The sequence below is a fragment of the Primulina eburnea genome, chromosome 11, assembly GCF_022965805.1.
Source record: "Primulina eburnea isolate SZY01 chromosome 11, ASM2296580v1, whole genome shotgun sequence".
NCBI classification, from domain to species: domain Eukaryota; kingdom Viridiplantae; phylum Streptophyta; class Magnoliopsida; order Lamiales; family Gesneriaceae; genus Primulina; species Primulina eburnea.
This window is the reverse complement of record NC_133111.1, coordinates 9,447,352-9,467,904: the sequence shown is the minus strand read 5'-3', so window position 1 is coordinate 9,467,904 and position 20,553 is coordinate 9,447,352. Positions and strand designations below refer to the sequence as shown.

At 34.4% G+C, this 20,553-nt stretch overlaps 2 protein-coding genes across 4 annotated transcripts; one reads left to right on the top strand and one right to left on the bottom strand.

Moving 5' to 3' along the window:
- The first annotated feature begins 8,382 nt into the window (after positions 1 to 8,382).
- On the top strand, positions 8,383 to 15,697 carry LOC140805817 (serine/threonine protein phosphatase 2A 55 kDa regulatory subunit B beta isoform-like). Its single transcript, XM_073162127.1, has 14 exons — positions 8,383 to 8,624; positions 8,720 to 8,823; positions 9,139 to 9,246; positions 9,357 to 9,476; positions 9,894 to 10,082; positions 10,204 to 10,295; positions 11,801 to 11,919; positions 12,008 to 12,131; positions 12,227 to 12,347; positions 12,723 to 12,791; positions 13,323 to 13,414; positions 13,509 to 13,586; positions 14,234 to 14,310; positions 15,204 to 15,697. Exons 1-14 carry the CDS (start codon positions 8,519 to 8,521, stop codon positions 15,320 to 15,322), a joined length of 1,518 nt encoding a protein of 505 aa, XP_073018228.1. The 5' UTR covers positions 8,383 to 8,518; the 3' UTR covers positions 15,323 to 15,697.
- A 349-nt stretch (positions 15,698 to 16,046) lies between these two features.
- On the bottom strand, positions 16,047 to 20,264 carry LOC140805819 (uncharacterized). Of its 3 annotated transcripts, none has more exons than XM_073162131.1 (5): positions 20,063 to 20,264; positions 19,522 to 19,612; positions 19,169 to 19,305; positions 17,650 to 18,023; positions 16,047 to 16,736 (listed from the first exon to the last, which is right to left on the bottom strand). In XM_073162131.1, the coding sequence occupies exons 2-5, from the start codon at positions 19,546 to 19,548 to the stop codon at positions 16,678 to 16,680; spliced, it is 597 nt and encodes a 198-aa protein (XP_073018232.1). In that variant the 5' UTR covers positions 19,549 to 19,612; positions 20,063 to 20,264; the 3' UTR covers positions 16,047 to 16,677. The 3 variants fall into 3 exon arrangements, with proteins under 3 accessions (XP_073018232.1, XP_073018230.1, XP_073018231.1); XM_073162129.1 differs by having other exon boundaries at positions 17,577 to 18,023; positions 20,063 to 20,263; XM_073162130.1 differs by lacking the exon at positions 20,063 to 20,264 and adding an exon at positions 19,950 to 19,968 and having other exon boundaries at positions 17,577 to 18,023.
- Between the last annotated feature and the right edge of the window lie 289 nt (positions 20,265 to 20,553).

Below are 20,553 nucleotides of genomic sequence, written 5' to 3'. Positions count from 1 at the left end.
TTTCATATGGTTTTTTTAACTACGACAATGGTTTTTTAAAACGTTGTCGTTTTTTAGTGTTTTATTTGGTTAACGACAACGGTTTTTGAAAAAAAAGTTATCGTAGTTTGTAATTGTTTTTTAAAAAATCGGTTAATATTTAGCGACAATTTTTCTTAAACCGTCGCTAAATTTAAATTAGCGATGGTGCACAAAACCGTCGCATTTTAAATTCGTGACGTTTTAATAAAAACCCGTCGCTTCATTTAGCGACAGTTTCAATAAAACTGTCGCAATTTTAAATTAGCGATGAAACAACCGTCGCTAAGTTAATATTTGTGACGGTTGTTTAAAAACCATCACTAATAGCGACAGTTGGGATTAACCGTAGCTAATAGCGACCGTTTTATTACAGTCGTCGCTATTAGCGACGGTTTAATCGAAAACAGTCGCTAATAGCGACGCTTTATACAAAAACTGTCGCAAATTGTCTATAAATATGCGCATCCTAATTATCTTCCCACACCAAATTCTTTTCTCTTCCACGATTTTCATTTCACTTCAATTTTAAGTGTTAAAGATTATAAATATTATTAATTTAGTAAGATTGTAAGGTTTTTTGTTAGGCTTATTAAATTATAACAGTAATTTTTTTTTATTTTACGAAAATAATAGCAACGAAAATCATATGAAAAACCGTTGCTAATTAGCGATGGAAACCATGTTAAAAACCGTCGCTAATTAGCGACAGAAAATGAGTAACCGTCGCTAGTTAGCGACAGAAATCATATGCAAAACCGTCGCTATAGCGACGGTTTTTTTTTTAGAAAAAACCGTCGAAAAATTTAGTTTTACAACGATTTTTCAATGCTACGACAACAGTTTTTCATAGTCGTCTTTAAACGTATACGACAACGATTTTTTCACCGTTGTCTTTGAGCGTATCCTTTAACCACGAGGCCTTTAATAACGGTTTTACAAGAGCTACGACAACGGTTTTTCACCTTCGTCTTTGACGTCTACGACAACGGTTTTTCACCATTGTCTTTGAGCGCACCATTTAATCATAGGGACTTTAATAACGATTTTATTTGACCTACGACAACGGTTTTTAACCTTTGTTCTTTTTTTGGTAGTGAGATCTCCTATTTGAAATTCTCGGGGTTAGACTTTCTGATTATAAGTTCGCATGACCCGTCTTCGTAAGCTTCCATTCGAATGGCTGCTCTTTCTCTTTTTTCTTCTATAAAATCTAGTTCCTGGGCCCGAGCTTCATTATATCCTTCCGGGTAGCTTTGAACCCTAGCAGATGTTTGACCGATCTCTACTGGTAACACTGCCTCAGATCCATAAACCAGGCTGTAAGGGGTTTTTTTAGTGGCAGTCCGAGTAGTGGTTCGATAGGCCTTGAGAACACTGTGTACTTCTTCCACCCAATCTTTCCCTATGCCTTGCAATCTAGCCTTCAGAGCTTGCACAACTACTCTGTTAGTGACCTCTGTCTGTCCATTGGCTTGTGGGTAGGCTACCGAGGTGAATGACTGAGTAATCTTTATCTTTTTGCGCCAGGCCATGATTTTTCGCCCTTGGGATTGTCAGTCATTATCTGATATCAACTTCCTTGGTAGCCCGATCTACAAACTATTTTTTCCCATAAGAATTTTAATACCTATTCTTCAGTGATTTTGGCTAGGGGTTCAGCTTCCATCCATTTAAAAAAGTAGTCCACGGCTACCAGCAAGAATTTTTTTTGAGCTCAGTTTACTGGGAAAGGCCCCACAATATCCAGGCCCCATTGATCAAAAGGGCAGGATGCTCGAACTGTATGCAAAGGCGAAGCATGGATGTGACATAAATTACCATGACATTGACACCCTTTGCAAGACTGTACTATCTTTCGGGCTTCTGTACTCATAGTAGGCCACCAGTAGCCGGCTAATAGAGCTTTTCGGGTAAGTGCTTTTGCTCCCAGATGATCCATGCAGCATCCTTCATGAATTTCTTTCAACACATACTGGGTTTCTTCTCCGGCCAGACATTTGAGCAAGGGGGCCGTGGAACAATCGTCGGTATAACTCTCCATTCAGGACATTGAATCGAGAACACGACTTCTTAACCTTCTGGGCTTGCTGAACATCTCCCTGCAATTGGCTTTTTGATATGAACTCGAGCAATCATGTTTTCCATGAATTTTCTTGGGAAGTTACCGGGCTGATATCTATGGTCGACACTAGCTTGGTATGATGAATGACATCTCTGCCACCTTCTCCTGTTATGGATGACGCCATTTTGGCCAGTGCAACAGCTTCAACATTTTCTTCTATCAAGATTCGGTCTGCAATTCAACCAGTAAATTTTTTCGATATTTCTTGAATGCTTTTCAAATATTCCTTAAATCTTCCTTCTCGGACTTCATAAGTGCCTTTGAGCTGCTGAACGACCGGTTGAGAATCTAATTATAGGATGATTCGTGTGGCTTCATCTTCCCGGGCGGATTTCATCCCGATCACCACTGATTCATACTCGGCCTCATTATTTGAAGTCCGAAAATCCAACCTTACGGCCAATTTCACTTTCTATCATGTGGGGTAAAATAGGACGACTCCTACTCCGCTTCCTTGTTTGCTGGCAGCGCCGTCAACAAACACCTTCCAGACTTCTTCTTGGCCGAATTGTACCATTTCAATTATGAAGTCTGACAAGGCTTGAGCTTTTTATGGCTGTTCTTGGACGATAAGTGATATCACATTCACCGAGCTCTATCGTCTATTTTATCAATCTCCTTGAGCCTAAAAATATTTTTGTCACGCCTCGAGACTGAGGTTAGTCGACACCGATGTTGTTTATCACCAAACACTTGATAACAACAAGCCTCGTAGTACAGTATAAACCAAACCAGTTTATTTCTCACAATCAATCATAAAATTGTCTTTACAACGTAACTAAAAATAAAGAAATATGTGGAAGCACTTACAACGAAAATTCAAATAAACTTAAAATGAACATGAACTTCATTAATTCTTTATTTTCGTCCATCAACAACCACAAAACTAGTCTTGGTCATGTTGCTCAATTTCTTCTTCTGACTTATCTGGGGAGAGTAGAGTAATGGGTGAGTGATATGATCATCACTCAGTAATCAAAGACCGTTCAAGCACATACATAATAAATAAACATGATTTTCGAAAACAACATATCATATCATACATATCATAATTCACATAACATATCATCAGCATCAACACATATTTTGGCCTAGCACTAAGATTTTTCTACATTCAATGGTTTACTATCTAATTTTTACTCCTCTAATAGGACGACACCATATAACGGTTATAATCCTATGGTGTACGGGTCGTGTAGAAACAGAACAACGGTTTTTGACCGAAATTTTCAAAATCGGAGGACGTATACTCAAATACATACTTTTAAAACAATCTCATTCACCTTAGATCTGGATGCTAAAAAAGTGAAGGATGATTTTTTTTTTTTTGCTATGATTTTAAAATCCTTATTAGATCTGGACTGCAGCATAGCTTCGACACTCGACAGAAGTTATAGAGCAAATCTCAAATTCTTGAGAGCGAATTTTGATAATTTGGTATAATTTTTAGAAGTGATTTTCGAATATGAGATCCTCTTATTTATAGAGACTGAGTGCTATCCTGGTCCTGCATTATATTTGCGTTTAAATTTTTGAATTAAATTTTGAATCTATGATAATTTATCATTCTTTATCTATCTCCTTAGATAAAATTTCGAAAATAATCCCTAGCTAGGCCTTGAATTTTGAATTCCATGTCTAATTTTTTCAACATCCGATAAATCTTTTATTCTGAATTGCAACTTAATTTATACTCTTAAACTTTCAAAAAGTTTCTATGTAATTTCGAATTTATTGATCATTTATCCTTAAGATAGGATTCCTGATTTTCTTGAAATCTTGTAAGAAAACTTTTGAATTTCTCATGCATGCATTTCTTTATTCTGTTGGCCTACCTCTATTTTCGATTTTATCCATATATATGCACAAAAGTTTCGAAAATTTAAGATTGCATTATCATTCAATTGATCTCCCTTTTTATCTTGATCCATGAATATATATATATTATCTCTAATTCTATATATTTATCTTGCATTTTAAATCCATTATTTTCTTTAAATTCTTGGATCTTGACATATTTATAATTATCCTAAAAATAAAAATATATGCATAATATCATCTTAAACTTCGAATTCCCTAGATATTTTACACACGATTTAATTATCTCACACAACTTTTGATAATCTTGATAATTTTAAATAAAATAATAAGAGAAAATTCTTGGATAACCTAGAACAAATTTCAATTACAAAATAATTTAAAATTTTCGAGTTTTACAATTTTGATAGTCAAAAACGTAATTTCTTGAAATTTTTTGACTTCCACGATATCTCGGTCCAAGAAAACGGTACCTCAACAATTGGTTCATCACCCAATCTTGAAGTACTTAAATTGAGAGATCATGCATGCATTGGGACAGAGCGAGAACCAAATGAAGGGGAATGTTGCGGACGTGAAACATTTGGTTCTTGAAGCACTGGAAAGCTGATTAGGAAAACTTTCCCAGCCTTGAGCGGAGGATGTGCTAGGAGTTGGTGGAGATACCATGTGGGATGGGAGAAAAGTCCCAACTCTTTCTGGATTGAGTTGTTTGTCTGTCAAGATTCTGTCTTGACTACCGGAGATGCGACAGAGCTTGGGAAACCATGTTTTTCAAGCTGTTCTCCATTCTTGATGGAAAGGCAAAACCGCAAAATGCCATTCTGCCTTTTTCGTCCAAAGGTAGAATTCTCCCTCGTTTCAGTGTGGTGAAAAAGATCAGTTAAAGTATATCGAGAACGAGAAAACCAACTTTGTTAAGTTCATTTCCTTAAAACTCTTGATAAATAGCTCCCTTGATCTATAATAAACTTTGACCGATTTGAACGAAGATATTTTCGATTTCAGGTTTAATGGAATCAAGTTATTGGAGAATATAGAGATCGATCACCTTCATGTGAAAACACTGGTTGAAATACAATCTTTTTGCCTCTCCAAGCGATCCTTTTCAGATATCAAAATCCAATCTTTGCTGACTTTTAGGTTTGTTTCTCGTTATTGCAGTGAGGATAATAGGACATTGTGTAATGCCCGGAAATTTAATCCTAGTAATCTGTAATTATTGAATTATAATTTGATATGATTACGAGGGAATTAACAGAGACACGATTTGAGATAACATGTAAAAAAAAAAAAAGATGTATGTGCGAGGAAGAGCTCTCGCGCATATGCGCGACCAGCCGGGCGCATATGCGCGAAATATCCAGAAAGCCTCGCGCATATGCGCGACGTGTATCCGCGCATATGCGCGAGACAACCCGAGAGTTGTGAAGAATTCCTCGCGCATATGCGCGAGCTACCAAGGCCGAGACCAGTAGGTCTCGCGCATATACACTAGTGATGTCGCGCATATGCGCGAGACATGCAAAAGGAAAATTTGACGGGTGGCTTATTATGCAACATTGGTATATATATATATATACACAAAACATTCGAAATTATTCAGAATCAGAAAAGAATCGAGGAAAGGTCTCTGTGAAGTTATAGAAAATCCTTACGTCTTTTGTGCAAAATCCGTCCGTCTGATTTTGAATCCGACTTCGGTACCGAGTTCCTAGCAACGTAGGCTATAACTGGACGTAAGTTTTACTACGTTTTGACATGTCTTGAAATTATGATATTGTTAGAATTGAATGAAATTCATATATTATGTTTTGGACATGTTAGACATCATAGAATCGAAGTCAGATTTAGAAACGGACTGATTATGGAATTGTTATAAATTTTTAGGGTATATTGAGTTATACCGGACAAAATTGAATTACGATTGGATTACGGATTGTATTGGATATTGCTTATGGATTGTAACTGTTATCTGGTGATGTGATATTGACGGGGATATTGAAATTGTACCGTTATACCGTTGATTTTGAATTATTGATCAGATTGGTATCGATTTGAACGGTATATTGATATGATATCATTGATATTGCCATTGCCAGATTGAGGGATCGACAGGGTTTGAATTCCAGACCGAAACTGCAAACGAAAGGTATAAGTCAATGTGTATTGGGAGATCGACTTGAGTCGGTTTAGACTTGAGTTTCCCTAAATCACATACTTTATTTTATTGCATTGATATTTGCATGTATTTGATTGATATACTTGTTTTCTTGATATATAGATAGCAGGTATCCGATTACTTGTTCTCTTGATATATAGACAGCAGGTATTAGTCGAGTAATCTTATGACAGAAGTGCCTAATAGTGGTGGGATCGCCACGGGCACATTGCACGATGTCATGAGATAGTGTATTGGCGGTAGTGCCATAGTCTGTCACCGGATAATTGGCTATCGATGTGGATAGAATTATAGCTCCTTCTATTACTGGTGATCGGTACTGTATCGATGTGGATAGAATTATAACTTCTTCTATTACTGTTGATCGATGTCATATCGATGTGGATAGAATCGGAGTTTCTTCTAGTACTGGTGATCGATACTATACCGATGTGGATAGAAACAGAGCTTCTTCTATTACTGGTGATCGATATTATATCGACGTGGATATAACTGGAGTCTTTTCTATTACTGTTGGTTGATATGGAATGCCAATGTCTGGAAACCGGGATACCTAGGCTAGGACTGAGTCTAGTCTGAGTCGTGGAGTCACGAGCATTGTCGACAGTTTGATATTGATTATGTTTCAGCTTTTGATATATATTGCTGTTATCTGTCCATGCTTTTATGTTTATCATATGATTGCATGCTTCGTTGATTTATACTGGGATTATATTCTCACCGGAACTATCCGGCTGTTGTCTTGTTTGTATGTGTTCTTGACAACAGGTGGGACAGGTTCAGGGTCCAGGAGATGAGGAGAGATCGTGATTAGAGTGGAGGCTCCGGACTTGGATTAGAGATAGGGTTTGGACACTTGACATTAGATGTTAAACCTTAGTTGAATAAATGTATGTGGTACAGGACTAGTACTTTTAAATACTGAGATGTATATATGTTTTATGTCACTACGTTCCGCATTATTTTTTTAAAAAAATTTAGACCCTGTTTATTATAATTGTTTTAATTAGTTCCAGTGATGATTAAGAACATGATTAGCATCCGGGTCCCCACACATTGTCTCTGAAATTGATAATGAGAGTCTTTTTTACTTGCGGTTAGAAGAGTTTCTCGACGAATCTACGGCCTGATTCGATTCATAATAAAGTATTACATTTTATATAAAAAAATATTACTTTTCATTTTAAATATTGATCGGATTAACTCGTTTCATGAGAACGTCTCATAAAATCTAATAATAACATATACTGAGTTGGTTGAGGAAGAATGGAGCTATGCTATATCCAGAGAAGGATTTTTATTTTATTTTTTTGAATTTACATTTTTGTTTGCGAATTTGTAAAATTTGGATTTGTTGTCTTAGTATTTTAGTGGACTTGCAAGGATTTGTTTGGAATCATTTTCTGCACTTCATTTTCTGTTTCCCAGATTTTAAAAATTGAAGCATAGGTTTTCTCTCCCGGATAATCATTATTTTAATAAAAAAAAAATTACCGTTTGCTAAAAATACTCAATTATTATTTCATTAAAATTTACATATATCTTATTCGACTAAAAATACTCAATTATTATTTCATTAAAATTTACCTATATCTTATTCGATCAAATTTACATATATCTTATTCGACCTGATTCACGAATATATTTTAACTTTCAACGAATTCCTAATTGAACAGATCGAGCAAGCTCGAAACTCATTTCATTCTGGTTGACGGAGGGACCGGACCGTACACTTCTCTTAATTGAAATAATAGAATTGGATTTACAGAATGTCAGTGATAATCAGGAAGAAAGTGGGGATAACGTCAAGTCATCATGTCTCTTATACCCTGAACGATACACGTGCTATAATGGTCGGGACAAAAGGTCACGATCACGCAAAGGTGAGTTCACCCCAAAAACCCGTCCTCAGTTCGGATTGTAGGCTGCAACTCATCTACATGAAGCTAGAATCGCCGTATGGCAGAATGTTGTAGAAATTTTTTTTTCAGAAAATAGTAAAAATAAATCAAATATAGACTTGAATTTATATTTTTACATTAAAAAAATACAAGGTCCATAATCCATATAAATCTAAGATAATTATATTTCCAAGATTGTTTTTTAATAAAAAAAATCCTAGTTTTAATTAATTAATTTCGTTTTGAAATTATTCAATGAAAATTAAATTAGAAATATTAAAAGTCGGTGATTGAGGAGTGGGGTCCATATTTACTTGCTCTTTAAAGTAAGATAATGGACATTTCAGTTGAAGAACACTTTCGAGAAATCGAGTGGATAACGGAAACCACTTTTCTCTCTTCGGACAAAATCAACTTCCACTCGACCTCAGCTTCAGCCGCCGCTTGTAGGATGTCGTTTTGAGGCCAGCCGCAATGAGTTTTAGTTTCAACTCCTCCAACGTTTCCTCTCTCGCCGTTTCCGACTGGAAGTTCTCTCAAATCTTCGGCGATAAACTACCCGGAGAAGAAGTGCAAAATAGTAATTTTAACCAAATTCCTCTTTTTATTCAGTTTTTTTTCCCGAAAATTTGGTTTCAAATCACGGTCTGATTATTATTTTCTGTGCATTTTCAGTTGATATTATATCTGCAGTTCAATTCGACAAGAGTGGAAATCACCTTGCTGTAGGGGATCGCGGTGGTCGGGTCGTAATTTTCGAGAAAGCAGATGGTAAAGAGGTATGGAATTTTTCCCTTTTTTAGCTGGTAAGGAAGTTTTGGTGGTTAACAACAGTAGTACAATTATACAGGGGATGATTTATTTTGGTGCTATATAAAGCGATGATAATGATTAATGTGGCATCATGTTGATGATTTTGTGTGAATATTTTATTCTGTTGAACGCCTAGAGTATGTACTGAAGAAATTGAGGTTATCTTTGGATCGCCAACATTATTGAATTTGTTAAAAATGAGTGTGCTATGAAAAACACGCTGCTTTGGAGACATTGTTGGTTTCATAGAAGCTAATTATATGTTCTCACTGGTAATGCAGGAGTCACTAGAATGCACTTCACGGGAGGAGTTTGAGAAATCCGATTTTGTTGTTTCGAGGCATCCTAAATTTCGATATAAAACTGAGTTCCAAAGTCATGAGCCAGAGGTGTGTTCCATAACTTGTAATCTATTCTTTTAAAAAAATATTAATGTATTGGAATGCTTCTTTTTGGTGATGTTGATTTAAAACTGAATATTTTGACTATGTTTTTACAGTTTGACTATTTAAAGAGCATTGAAATTGAAGAAAAGATCAATGATATTAGGTGGTGTGTGACACCTAATGGATCATTATATATTCTATCAACAAATGACAAGACTATTAAACTATGGAAGGTACAATTTTCTTGTAACATTTATCAGTAAAGTGTATTGGCTGATGTTCTCTGGTGCTGTAAAATAAGTTGGACTCAAGTTAAGTTCCAATCTTGATAAGCTAAAGAATTGTTAAGAATTGCTATGCGTTTGAAAACTTTTATTCATGCGAGAACTTTCAAATGAGTAAATATTAAAGAACTGATAACTTCCACTATAATCTTTTGTTGACTTTATTGGGTATAAGATAATGTTGAGTTACTTCGGATTGTCAATGTCTTCGAAACTAGTATACCAATTTCCAGTCATGTCAATAGATCAACATAGTAGAGTGGCAGCTACAGTAAGTATCCTATTGATAATAATTTATACACTTTGTTTTTTTGTTTTTTTTTTTTGTCCTTTCCTGCCATTTTGTTAATTCATGCCTAAAGGCAGGTCAAGGAACATAAAGTAAAGCAAGTAAAAAAAATGGATATCAGCCAACCCATATCTTCAGAGAATTCTCTGTTGGCTGAAAGAAGTTTTATTAATGGGCAAAGTGAATATCTTGCCAATGGCCATTCTTTGGGACGGAAAGAGACCACAGTGAATGGTGTATCATTGTTCAATGGAGGACGATCCAAGGTATTCATCTTCTCAATTTGGTATCTGATCTTCTAATAAGAGCATTCATCTTAGAATGAATGGGCTTCAACATGATGTGTGGTTTATAATAATAGTTTGGTTTGTTTTGTTTTGTTTCTAGCTAGAATGCATAGCAGATTCTCCTCGTGCTTTGTGTCGAAAAGTTTATGCGCGTGCGCATGATTTCAGTACAAACTCGATCTCAATCAATAGGTACACTCTGGAGCCTATTCTAGAAACATTTTTTATGTTTTCTATTTTAATTTGGCATTGCTAAACTTTGTAACTTGTGTGTGCTTATATAGCAGAAGCGTGAAAATAATGAAAAATAAGAACACTTGCAATAATTTGTGTTCAATGGTAAACTATCTTATTAATTATAATCATTCCCATATCTATAGAAAGGACTTGCAATAATTAAATTCAAAAAAATCTCCAAAATTGAAAAGTCTGTATCTAACAAACTTAAAAGATACTATCATGCTTAAGGAACAAGGAAATCAAATGAAATCGAATTTCGATTTTCCTGAGACGAGATATTACCAAAAAAAAATTTATGAAAAACTAAAAAAACGCAAATTTGACTGACCTAAATATAAATGAGTTTTCATTAGGGGTGTCCAACTAAGGTTCTGTTTATTTTAGATGAAAATTCGAACGAAACCATATTATATTGATTCTACAAAATTTCAAACCAAACAATGATTTTTTCATAACCAAACCAAATCAAACCATGAATTTCGGTTTGACCTAGTTTGGATGATTGATTTTAAATGTTGAGTTTTATGATGAATTAATACTTGAGATATATTAATTTGTAAAAAGTAGCAATTGACATTTGATAGATATTGAGTGAACTATTTTATTTAATCGTGTAATAGAATGATTGTAAGTAAAATATCATAAATTAAAATATTTATGCATGTCACAAAATTTTACTACTTATGAAAAAACTGAACTTTTTGGGATGTGTTTATGTTTTTTTGGGCTATAATATGCAATAAATAAATTCTTGATGTAATTGGATTGTTACAAGCCCGCTAATAATAAAATACAAACTAAAAAATAAATAAAATAGTCATATATCCCAGAAAAATCACATTAAATTTACAAAAATGTTACATGTTTTTTCAAAATAAGTGTACTCGATTTAGTTCGATTTATTTTATCCAAAAATTGAAATAGCCAATTTTTTTGGTTTGGTTGATTTTAAAAACAATTCAAACCTTGAATTGACTGAAAATCGATCCGAACAATGCGGTTTGGTTATCCCATAAGTACAATGTTTGAATCAATAGATATTTGGTTTGGTTTGGTTTGGTTTATAGTTTGTTTCGGTTTCTAAACACCCTTAATTTCGTAGGTCCATTCACTATCAAAGTAGCTACCTATTTGTTAAAATCCGACATCGTCCAAAATATGCTAATTTGATCATTGTCTTATTTGGTCGTGGGGTGAATCCAACGTGCCAAAAAGGAATCTTGCACGGCATCATGCACTATGTCCTTACAAATCATAATGCACTAAGTAAGATTATTTTTATATATGTGCTATATATTTCTTTTGTAAACATTTTGTCCAGTCAATTGATTTTTGCTTTGGTTTGAATTATTTGTGGTGAAATATATAAAATTTGCAAGGGGAGCAAGTACTTTCTTGTGTAACACTATTGAAATACAAATCATAATGGCTATTGAGTTTCGCTTATTGTTTTACAGTGATGGGGAGACATTTCTTTCGGCTGATGACCTTAGAATAAATTTGTGGAACCTTGAAATCAGTAATCAGTGTTTCAATATCATTGACATGAAACCTGAAAATATGGAAGATCTTACAGGTGATTTTTTAGACTGTCTTCTAGTTCCATTATCTTGTAACTTTTGCCAGCTAGGAGGTTAATTTGATCTTCTTGTGACATTTTTCAGAGGTTATCACTTCAGCAGAATTCCATCCATATCATTGCAATCTGATGGCGTACACCAGCTCAAGGGGGTTTATTCGGCTTGTGGACATGAGACTATCGGCATTATGTGATCACAGCGCAAAGATGTGAGTTTTTCCTGTTCTATTGCTTAATATTGTGACTTTAACATATGTAGCTTTATCACAAACATGTTTGATAACATTTGAATGTAATTTCATAGATTGAAAGATGAGTCCCATGGACAAAAATCATTCTTCACAGAGATAGTTGCAGCGATAACTGACTTGAAGTTCGCAAATGGGGGAAGGCATATTTTATGTCGTGATTTTATGAATCTGAAAGTAAGCATTTTCCTTTAAAACGGCTCTAGACTGAGATTCTGCCACTTTTTAATTTGGTTTAATATTTTACTTGCTTTTTCCTCGTTAAGAGTTTATGCCTTCCCATAGTGATTCCACCTGGTGAAGGACTGAATTCTTTCTTGAATTTTGAGTGTGGATTGACAGATGATCTTTTATTTTTTCCCCTCTATTACCGGAGTGTCATAGACTCGTAAATCCGCATATTCTTAATTCAAGTCTGTGTTTGGATGTTGCCTCTTCCTCTCTCCTTCTAAGGTTAAATTGTAAATTTCAAAGTCATCAAATTGTTTACATAAAAAACGTTTAATGTTGTTGATATTTGCCTCTTACCTTTTCTTCTCCGTTTCGTTTAAGCTTTGGGATATGCGGATGGATACCTGCCCGGTGGCAACATATAGGATTCACGAGCACCTGAGGCCTAAGGTCTGTGTCTGCTGTATGATTCAAAACCTTTTCTTCAGTTTCTGTAGTTCAATCGTTTGAGTACTTAAAATGCTATAAGCCTTCTAATTAAATTTTCATAGCCTCTAATTTGTACATATATTTAATCATGCTGTCTCGTGTCTGGGACTGTTAAGATTTAAACACTTGCAAATACAAGGATTTACATGGTTACCTTATTTAATCTGTAGCTTGTAGTATCTTTGGTGATTTTATATCTAGCATAAAAATAAAATAAATACAAAATTAGGCTTTTGGAACTAATGATTTGTGATGTCATTGGCAGTCAATTTATTTCAATAATCTTTCATTGATTGAATTCACATGAGCTTTATTAGGGGTTCTAAAATCCAACACCAATTTTCGATTCAATTGTAAAGGCTGAGGTATAACTTTTATTTATGCAAAAGGAATAATTTTTTTCTATTTTCCTTCTTTATTTGCTGATGACAATTACGTACAGTTGTTATTTTCTCCATCTTCTGCTGATGCATCACTTTATAAATTTTACAGTTGTGTGATTTGTATAATAATGATGCAATATTTGACAAATTTGACTGCTGTCTTGCCGGAGACAGGCTTAACTTCGCGACTGGATCGTACAGGTTAGTCTTTGTGGCTGAAAATTATGTTCCAGTCTGTTTGTTTTCCATCATACTGTGTTTCTATACTCACTGTAAATTAATTATTCTTTATTAGCAATCATTTGCGCATATTTTCATATGGTATTGGAAGTGAAGAAGGTACAACCATAGAAGTTGGAAAAAATCCATATAGGTATCTTACTTTACCCTCCCCAAATTATATTTACTTTTTTTCAGAAAAATAGTTGCTCTGTGTATTCCAGTCAGTACATGGTGTTGTGCTATGCATGAAATTATTCCCCATTGGAAGACGTATAATTAACCTTCGTGGGGAATCTTGTACGATTCCTTATTATTATTTGTTCGTTATCGCTTTTTGGTTCCTCTGGTGTTTATTTGTGATGAAAGGTTAATCAAAGAATCAGGAAGTTTTAGATCCAAATCTGTTCTATTGGATCTTTTTAGTGAAAAAACTGTACCTCTTACAAGAAAGAAAGCAATCAAGCATCCTACTGAATAAGCGAACATGTTCAAAATGGCTAGGTGACATTGTAACATAACCGAATAGCAGAGACTATAAGCATATTCGTTTCACCAGAAGACAAGCTTATATTTTCCTAAACGTGGATTTTTGATTCTATAGGTCCGAACTACATCTAGTATTTTACATGGTGTGTCCACTTCATTTTTCTTTGTATTACAGTAATTTGTATATTTGGAATAGGACTATGCAAGTTTTGGCCCATATTGCTTCTGTTGTCAAAATCCCATCTTAAATTACTGTTATTTATAAGCTCATGATACCCTTGATATTTTTAAAAGAAGTATATTTTGTTGCAGGAAGTCGCTTCTCCAACCTTCTCCAAAACTCCGACGATCATCATTAAGCAACTTGACTAGAGGATTTTCGAGACAAGGTGATTGATATATCTTCTCTCGTTTAAGTCGTTTTAGCATTCTCATTTTCTTTTGTCCAATTTTTACCTCAACGATTAGACCCGACATTGGCTCCGTTAAACCATAAATCTTCAAGATAAAAATCGAAAGAGAAACTGTAAATTCTTAATATGTCGGCAAATTTAAGTTAAATTAAAATTGTTGGATTATATTAGAAGCACTAGTATTTTTTAGTATAAAATGAAATATTAATGAATTACTTAATGATTAAATTTAATTAATATAATTATAGCATGGGCCGTACCGTTTTCTCTTGATTTTTAAAATTTTAAAAAATAACACGCTTCAAATCTATGACCAAGTAGGAACAAAACCACTCCCTATTCTACATTATTAGCTTGATCACTCGGAAACAATACCAATTTTTTTCTGGATGACTTTAAAGAAAAAAGCTTCGATTGAAGATTATAGCCGAATAGGAATCGTAAGTGCCATCATTTTGATTTCCCCTTCCATGACACCAGAGTCACGGTAGATGAGATCCTACTTATGTGGGAACTACCCGCACTTCATTTCAACGGATAAGATTTTGTCACACATACAATTTCCAAAAAAAAAGTTGGTTCTATATATGCATGGACAAATCTTGGTCATCCATCCTATCATGGAGACAATGTTCACATGGATAGAATGAAATAAACCCAGAGTCACCGATTCCAAAATTGACTTTGCAATTGTTTTCAGATATATTTAATGGAAGTAATTACTAGAGGCAGTTCTCTTCTCAAATAACTTTATTTTGCAAATTTAAAATTTTCCCTTAGAACTTTACCCGCTTCCTTTTTCTCGGATTAAATTGTGCTCTTGACATTTAGCTGATTGAGATTACTCATGACACGATTGGCTGGTGCAGGAAGTAATGAGTTTGGTTTTGATTTCAACTCCAAGTTGCTGCATATGGCATGGAATCCAACAACCAATTTGATAGCTTGTGCTGCTGAAAACACCTTACTTATGTATCATCACGCCTGATGAAAATAGATTGTCTGTTTAATTTGCAAATTGCGATTCTTGGGCTGACTTAGATTAAAGTGTAGGTCTAGGGAACTCTATCAGAACCCCCAGGAAGTTTAGGGGAGCATCAAGAAAAAAATTTAAAATTTCATGTACAATTTTTCTTATCGTGTAATAGAGCCTCTACAAATTTTGGATCTGCCCCCCACCCCGTCTCTATTGTTTTACGGGCCAACCCTGCATGCCGCCAGTGGACATGGATATTCAGTGGATTCTATAAAAGAGACATTTGGATGTTTGATTTTGTAAGCAATTATCCATGCTCAATGCTCAAGTTGTTGTGTTACTTTGGGGAAGCTATTAGTTTACCTTATTGAGGAGTAGAGAAGGTGGATCTTATTCGTGAGTTCATGACTCAATTAAGGAGAGACATACCTGTAATGTCGAGCATTAGTTCATTTCTGGGACTTCATTTTCTTCTCCGAAAATGAGTGATGAACATGCCTATGTTTTCCATCTTCAGATGAAAGATTATATCAAATTTAATTCCCAAAATCTTCTTAATGCAATGTGACCATGGACCGACCCTGGGGCAAGGAGAGGACTTGTGAATAAGGAACCTGTGAATGAATTCAAGCCTCTCCCAAATAGCAGATTATATTGTAACGATCTTACACAACAATAAGTAGATGCAAAATTACACAAAAAAGAGTATATAATACAGACAAGAGTTCAATGATACAAGCAGTTAAATTCTATTTTATTAAACCTACAGAAACAAGAATTTGCATGAGCGGATATGAGAACGGAAACTCAATGGAGACAACGAGAACAAAAAAAATGGACCACTCTTGGACATCTTTTTGGTTGCAATCCTCTCTAATTGCTCAGGAGAAGAACCCCAATCCAAAAAGGGGTTCAGCGATTTTACCAAAAAAGAACAAAAACCGAAAAGAAAAAGTGATCTCTATTCCTTGGCGCCTTTTAACTAAGTGTCTTTAAAGAAAAGCCTAGTTATTATATCAAATTTGCCCTCTTCAAAAACCTGATTGTTCTGCAGTAGTATGGCCATACCGATTCAATAAAATCGAGGTATCTCTCCACTAACCAGCCTTGGAAGTCCTTCAATATTCTCCTACTTTCTTCATTGTAGTTCAGGTTTTTAACATCTGCCATAGGCTTCCATATACGAGTTTGTATGGCTTGTATAAGCTTTCCACAGAATACGTAATTGTACGCCAGTAAGGAGAATGCAGGCAGATCTTTTATTACCTTGACTGTCCGCTTGAAGCTGAATATATAGAGACCACAAATCGCCCTAAACATCTTAATGTAGAAGACGACAATTATGGGTCCAAGAAACCATAGTGGAGTCAATTCTTTTGACACTTTTGATCCATATATAAGGTTAACTGCGAGGTACAAAGGTGTGCTGCGGATAAAAACCAGAGTGAGTAAGTAGCAATGGTTGTTACATGCGTTGCAAGTGAAGTATAATGCAAAAAGAGTGCAGGTTTGAGGATACTATAAGCATTTTCTCCACAGAGAAAATACATCATTGTCAACTAAAGCCACAGGTTTAAGGATACTAGAAGCATTTTCTCTGCTTTTTCTCCACAGAGAAAATAGATCATTGTCAGCTAAAGCCACAAGCGAGCAAATTGAGTAAAATTTGGAAGAGACCGCTAATACAGATAGAAAATCATTTACTCTCATTTTGACTGTAAGCAACACCACTAGTATCATTTATTTACTTCATGAATACCCCAAGTAGCAAAAACGTAAGATGTACACAGGAGGACAAAATCAACCAACAGAAAAGATGAAGAAGAATTTTCAACCAGACACCTATAATAATTGCAACCACAAAAAATACACAATACACGTACAACCAAGCTCAATCACAAAGTCAGAAACCTTGTTGATCTGGATTATCTCAATACACAAAGTTCATCTAACTTTTAATTTTCTCCTCACCATATCTATGCAACTATTAATTCATAAATATACTTGAAATTTTAAAATATCATAACACTATAAATTTGCAAACTATCACATCAAAGTTAATATTACTAAAATTATTGAATTGAATCAAATTGTTTTCACCTATATTTGTAACAAAATTTTGTATTTCTTGTGTTTTTGAGTTGTTCTGAAAATTTAGTTTGTAACAGGTTGACAATCTGTGTTTCTTAACTAACAGCTTTCTCAATGGCAAAAAGAGTCAAAGAGAGGGTAAGGAACATATGGAACCGAATTGCAAAATGCTTACAATATCAACAATGGTATTTTTATTGTTGCATCCAAACCCATAAAGTAGCACCAAACAGCCTTTGAAACTTCACCTCTTTCTTGCTTTTGTTTAGTTTTTGACAATTCTGTTGACACTGAAGAAGGTTTGTTGACTTCTTCCACTGTTTGGGTTTGTGATGGCGATCGCAGTAACATCAGCCAGTTCTTGAACAAATTTTGTATAGCCTGTGACCGGGTTGTAGTCTCATCTGCTGCTGTGTAAGAAGCAGGTACAACATTCTGTACCTTAGAGGATTCCGCCAAGGATTCTTTACTCTCATGTTGCCAATAAGAAACGGTAGCAGGATTTTTAAGGGACTTTGACTCACTGCTCCTGCTGCCAGAACCATCATGTCTACTGCTACCTTTAAAAGCTGATATTTTAAATAATTTTGACTTAGGTCCAAGGGCAAGGGAAGCTCCTACACTGCAAACAAGATATTTGTTCAGTTCAGATCATAAAGCGGGATCAGAAATAGTCTCAGTATGCAACTAGGGAAAAAAAAGGCGAATTTACAAAGTATTGAAAAATGTCACAAAAGTACAGAATTCCCCTACGAATCATCATGCAAAAGATTGTGATTTTCAGGTTTACATTCAGCGCACATAACTTTATGTCACTTGAAGTTGATTGCCATTTAAAGACACAAAGATACCACAAGAACATACACTCCAAAAATGATTTGATAACACAGTCGTAAATAAAAACTCTTTGCAAGGCATAAAAAGAAATACATGTATATAAATTTATTCTCCTGGTAAGCATTGTCATCTTCTAAGTTGTTAGAACAAGCCAAACATGGTTTCCCTTTTTTCTTGCTGATTTAGAACAAAAGATGTCAAGTTTAAGAATATGAGGAACAAATCAACATAAATGAAAGTGTTCCACATGCAAGACATTTTAAGGTTTGTATCAAATAATTTGCAATTCAATTAATGCTTTATAACAGCAATAAGACATACTGCTTATCTTGAAAAGGCTTTCAAGAACTTGACTACATATCTTCAAAAGTAAACTGAATAAGCCATTCAAAAGTCTTCTTTTGCTAAAACATATAAATAGTTCGTTGTTATTTACAAAAACAGGAAAAGGTCCCTAGAACTGCAAGGTGGTATTGGTAGAAAGCATACAACTCTCTATACAAAATGGTCATTAAAACAAAAGACAAATTTATATAACATCAGAAAGAATCTTTTGCTAAAACATATAAATAGTTCGTTGTTATTTACAAAAACAGGAAAAGGGACCTGGAACTGCAAGGTGGTATTGGTAGAAAGCATACAACTCTCTATACAAAATGGTCATTAAAACAAAAGACAAATTTATATAACATCAGAAAGAATGATCTGCCTGCCTATCTCCGACAAATAATTATAACATGTAAAGCGAGCAGACGCCGCTGAATTCAATGCAAAAAGTGGTAATTCAACAAAGAAGACCTACTTTATAGGCGTGTAACATGTGAAAGCTATCCTCCAGGAATCGGGATAGAAATTCAAGTTTGCATACATGAATAAAACAAAAAAAGGTACACAAACATAAATTTAGAACTATAAATTCCAAGATCTTACCTCAAACAAGATCTACATTTCACAGTTATAAATCTATTTTTCCGTCCAACAGGAAAGGATGATGGAACGCTACGTTTTAATTTGCTCGCTCTGCTCCAAGATGAAGGCACGGAGGGGAAAGAAAAATAAGAGCAGCTCTGAACAAAATGACATTGAAAATATCAACGTAAACACCTTTCAAGAAAAAAAGGAAAGGGGGAAAAGGCAGTTAGATTCTAAAAATCCATCATACATTCATTAAGACAATAATCAATTGAACCCATCAGCATTTTGTAGGTTTTGGAGTGAAAATATAAAATTTTAAAATTTATAGGCAGTCAGCACTCAACACTAATATGGACAGTTACGATCACCTGCAACTGATGAGTTGCCAATGCCATCTTCTACACCATATGCATATAAGCAGTTCCCACTGAATTCATATTTACACCAAGAACCATAAACCTGGGGGCAAAAAATTCACAAGTTTTTCCATGTGATCGATTATCCAAAAATATCATGAATCACAAGCATTAAATCTGAAGACAGAAAACATAACCTCAGCCTGTGATAATAAAATCTTTATTTATATTTCACGTTAAAGTTTATATTGTGCTCAAAATTAGGATAAAACACATAGAATAATATTCAGTCAAAACATAACCTCATTAGATACATAAGATAGACCACGTCAAGCTAAAACAATATTGGTGAAGATGGCTTGAAACCGAATAACCCTAGGTGTTCAGATCACAAATTATTGATAAATTCACAATTCAAAAAAATAGATAAGCAACTCCACCTAGAGATCGTACCCCGGGATAATTGTACAAACATATCTTCGGAGCACTTCCATATTCATATACAGACACATAAAGCATAATTACGATATATAATTGGGAAAAAAAATCTTACAACAAACACAGAAATTGGTGTCGCTACTGATGATATGTACACGAGAAATATTTTCAATGCGTTAGATTGAGAATCAGATTACTCGAGAATTTTATCTCTGAATGCTTAGTCATGGATAGAAGTTTCAAAGAGATGAGCTTTGGATAAAGGAAAGAGGGAGGACAGATTTGTGATTTTAGGGTTTTCAAAGTACTTTTTAATTGCGCGTTCGTACAACACACGTATATAATATATTATTTGTATTGAGACTTAATATTTACATTTTATTTCATATTATTTATAATTTATTTTATATGCAAAATAAGTTTCAAATTTATTTATAAACAGAGCGAATATAAATAGATAAAAATTTGTGTGAGACGGTCTCACATGTCATATTTGTGAGACAGATCTCTTATTTATGTTATCTATGAAAAAGTATTACTTTTTTTTGCTAAGAATGTTACTTTTTATCATGAATATTAGCAGGGTTGACATGTCTCACAAATAAA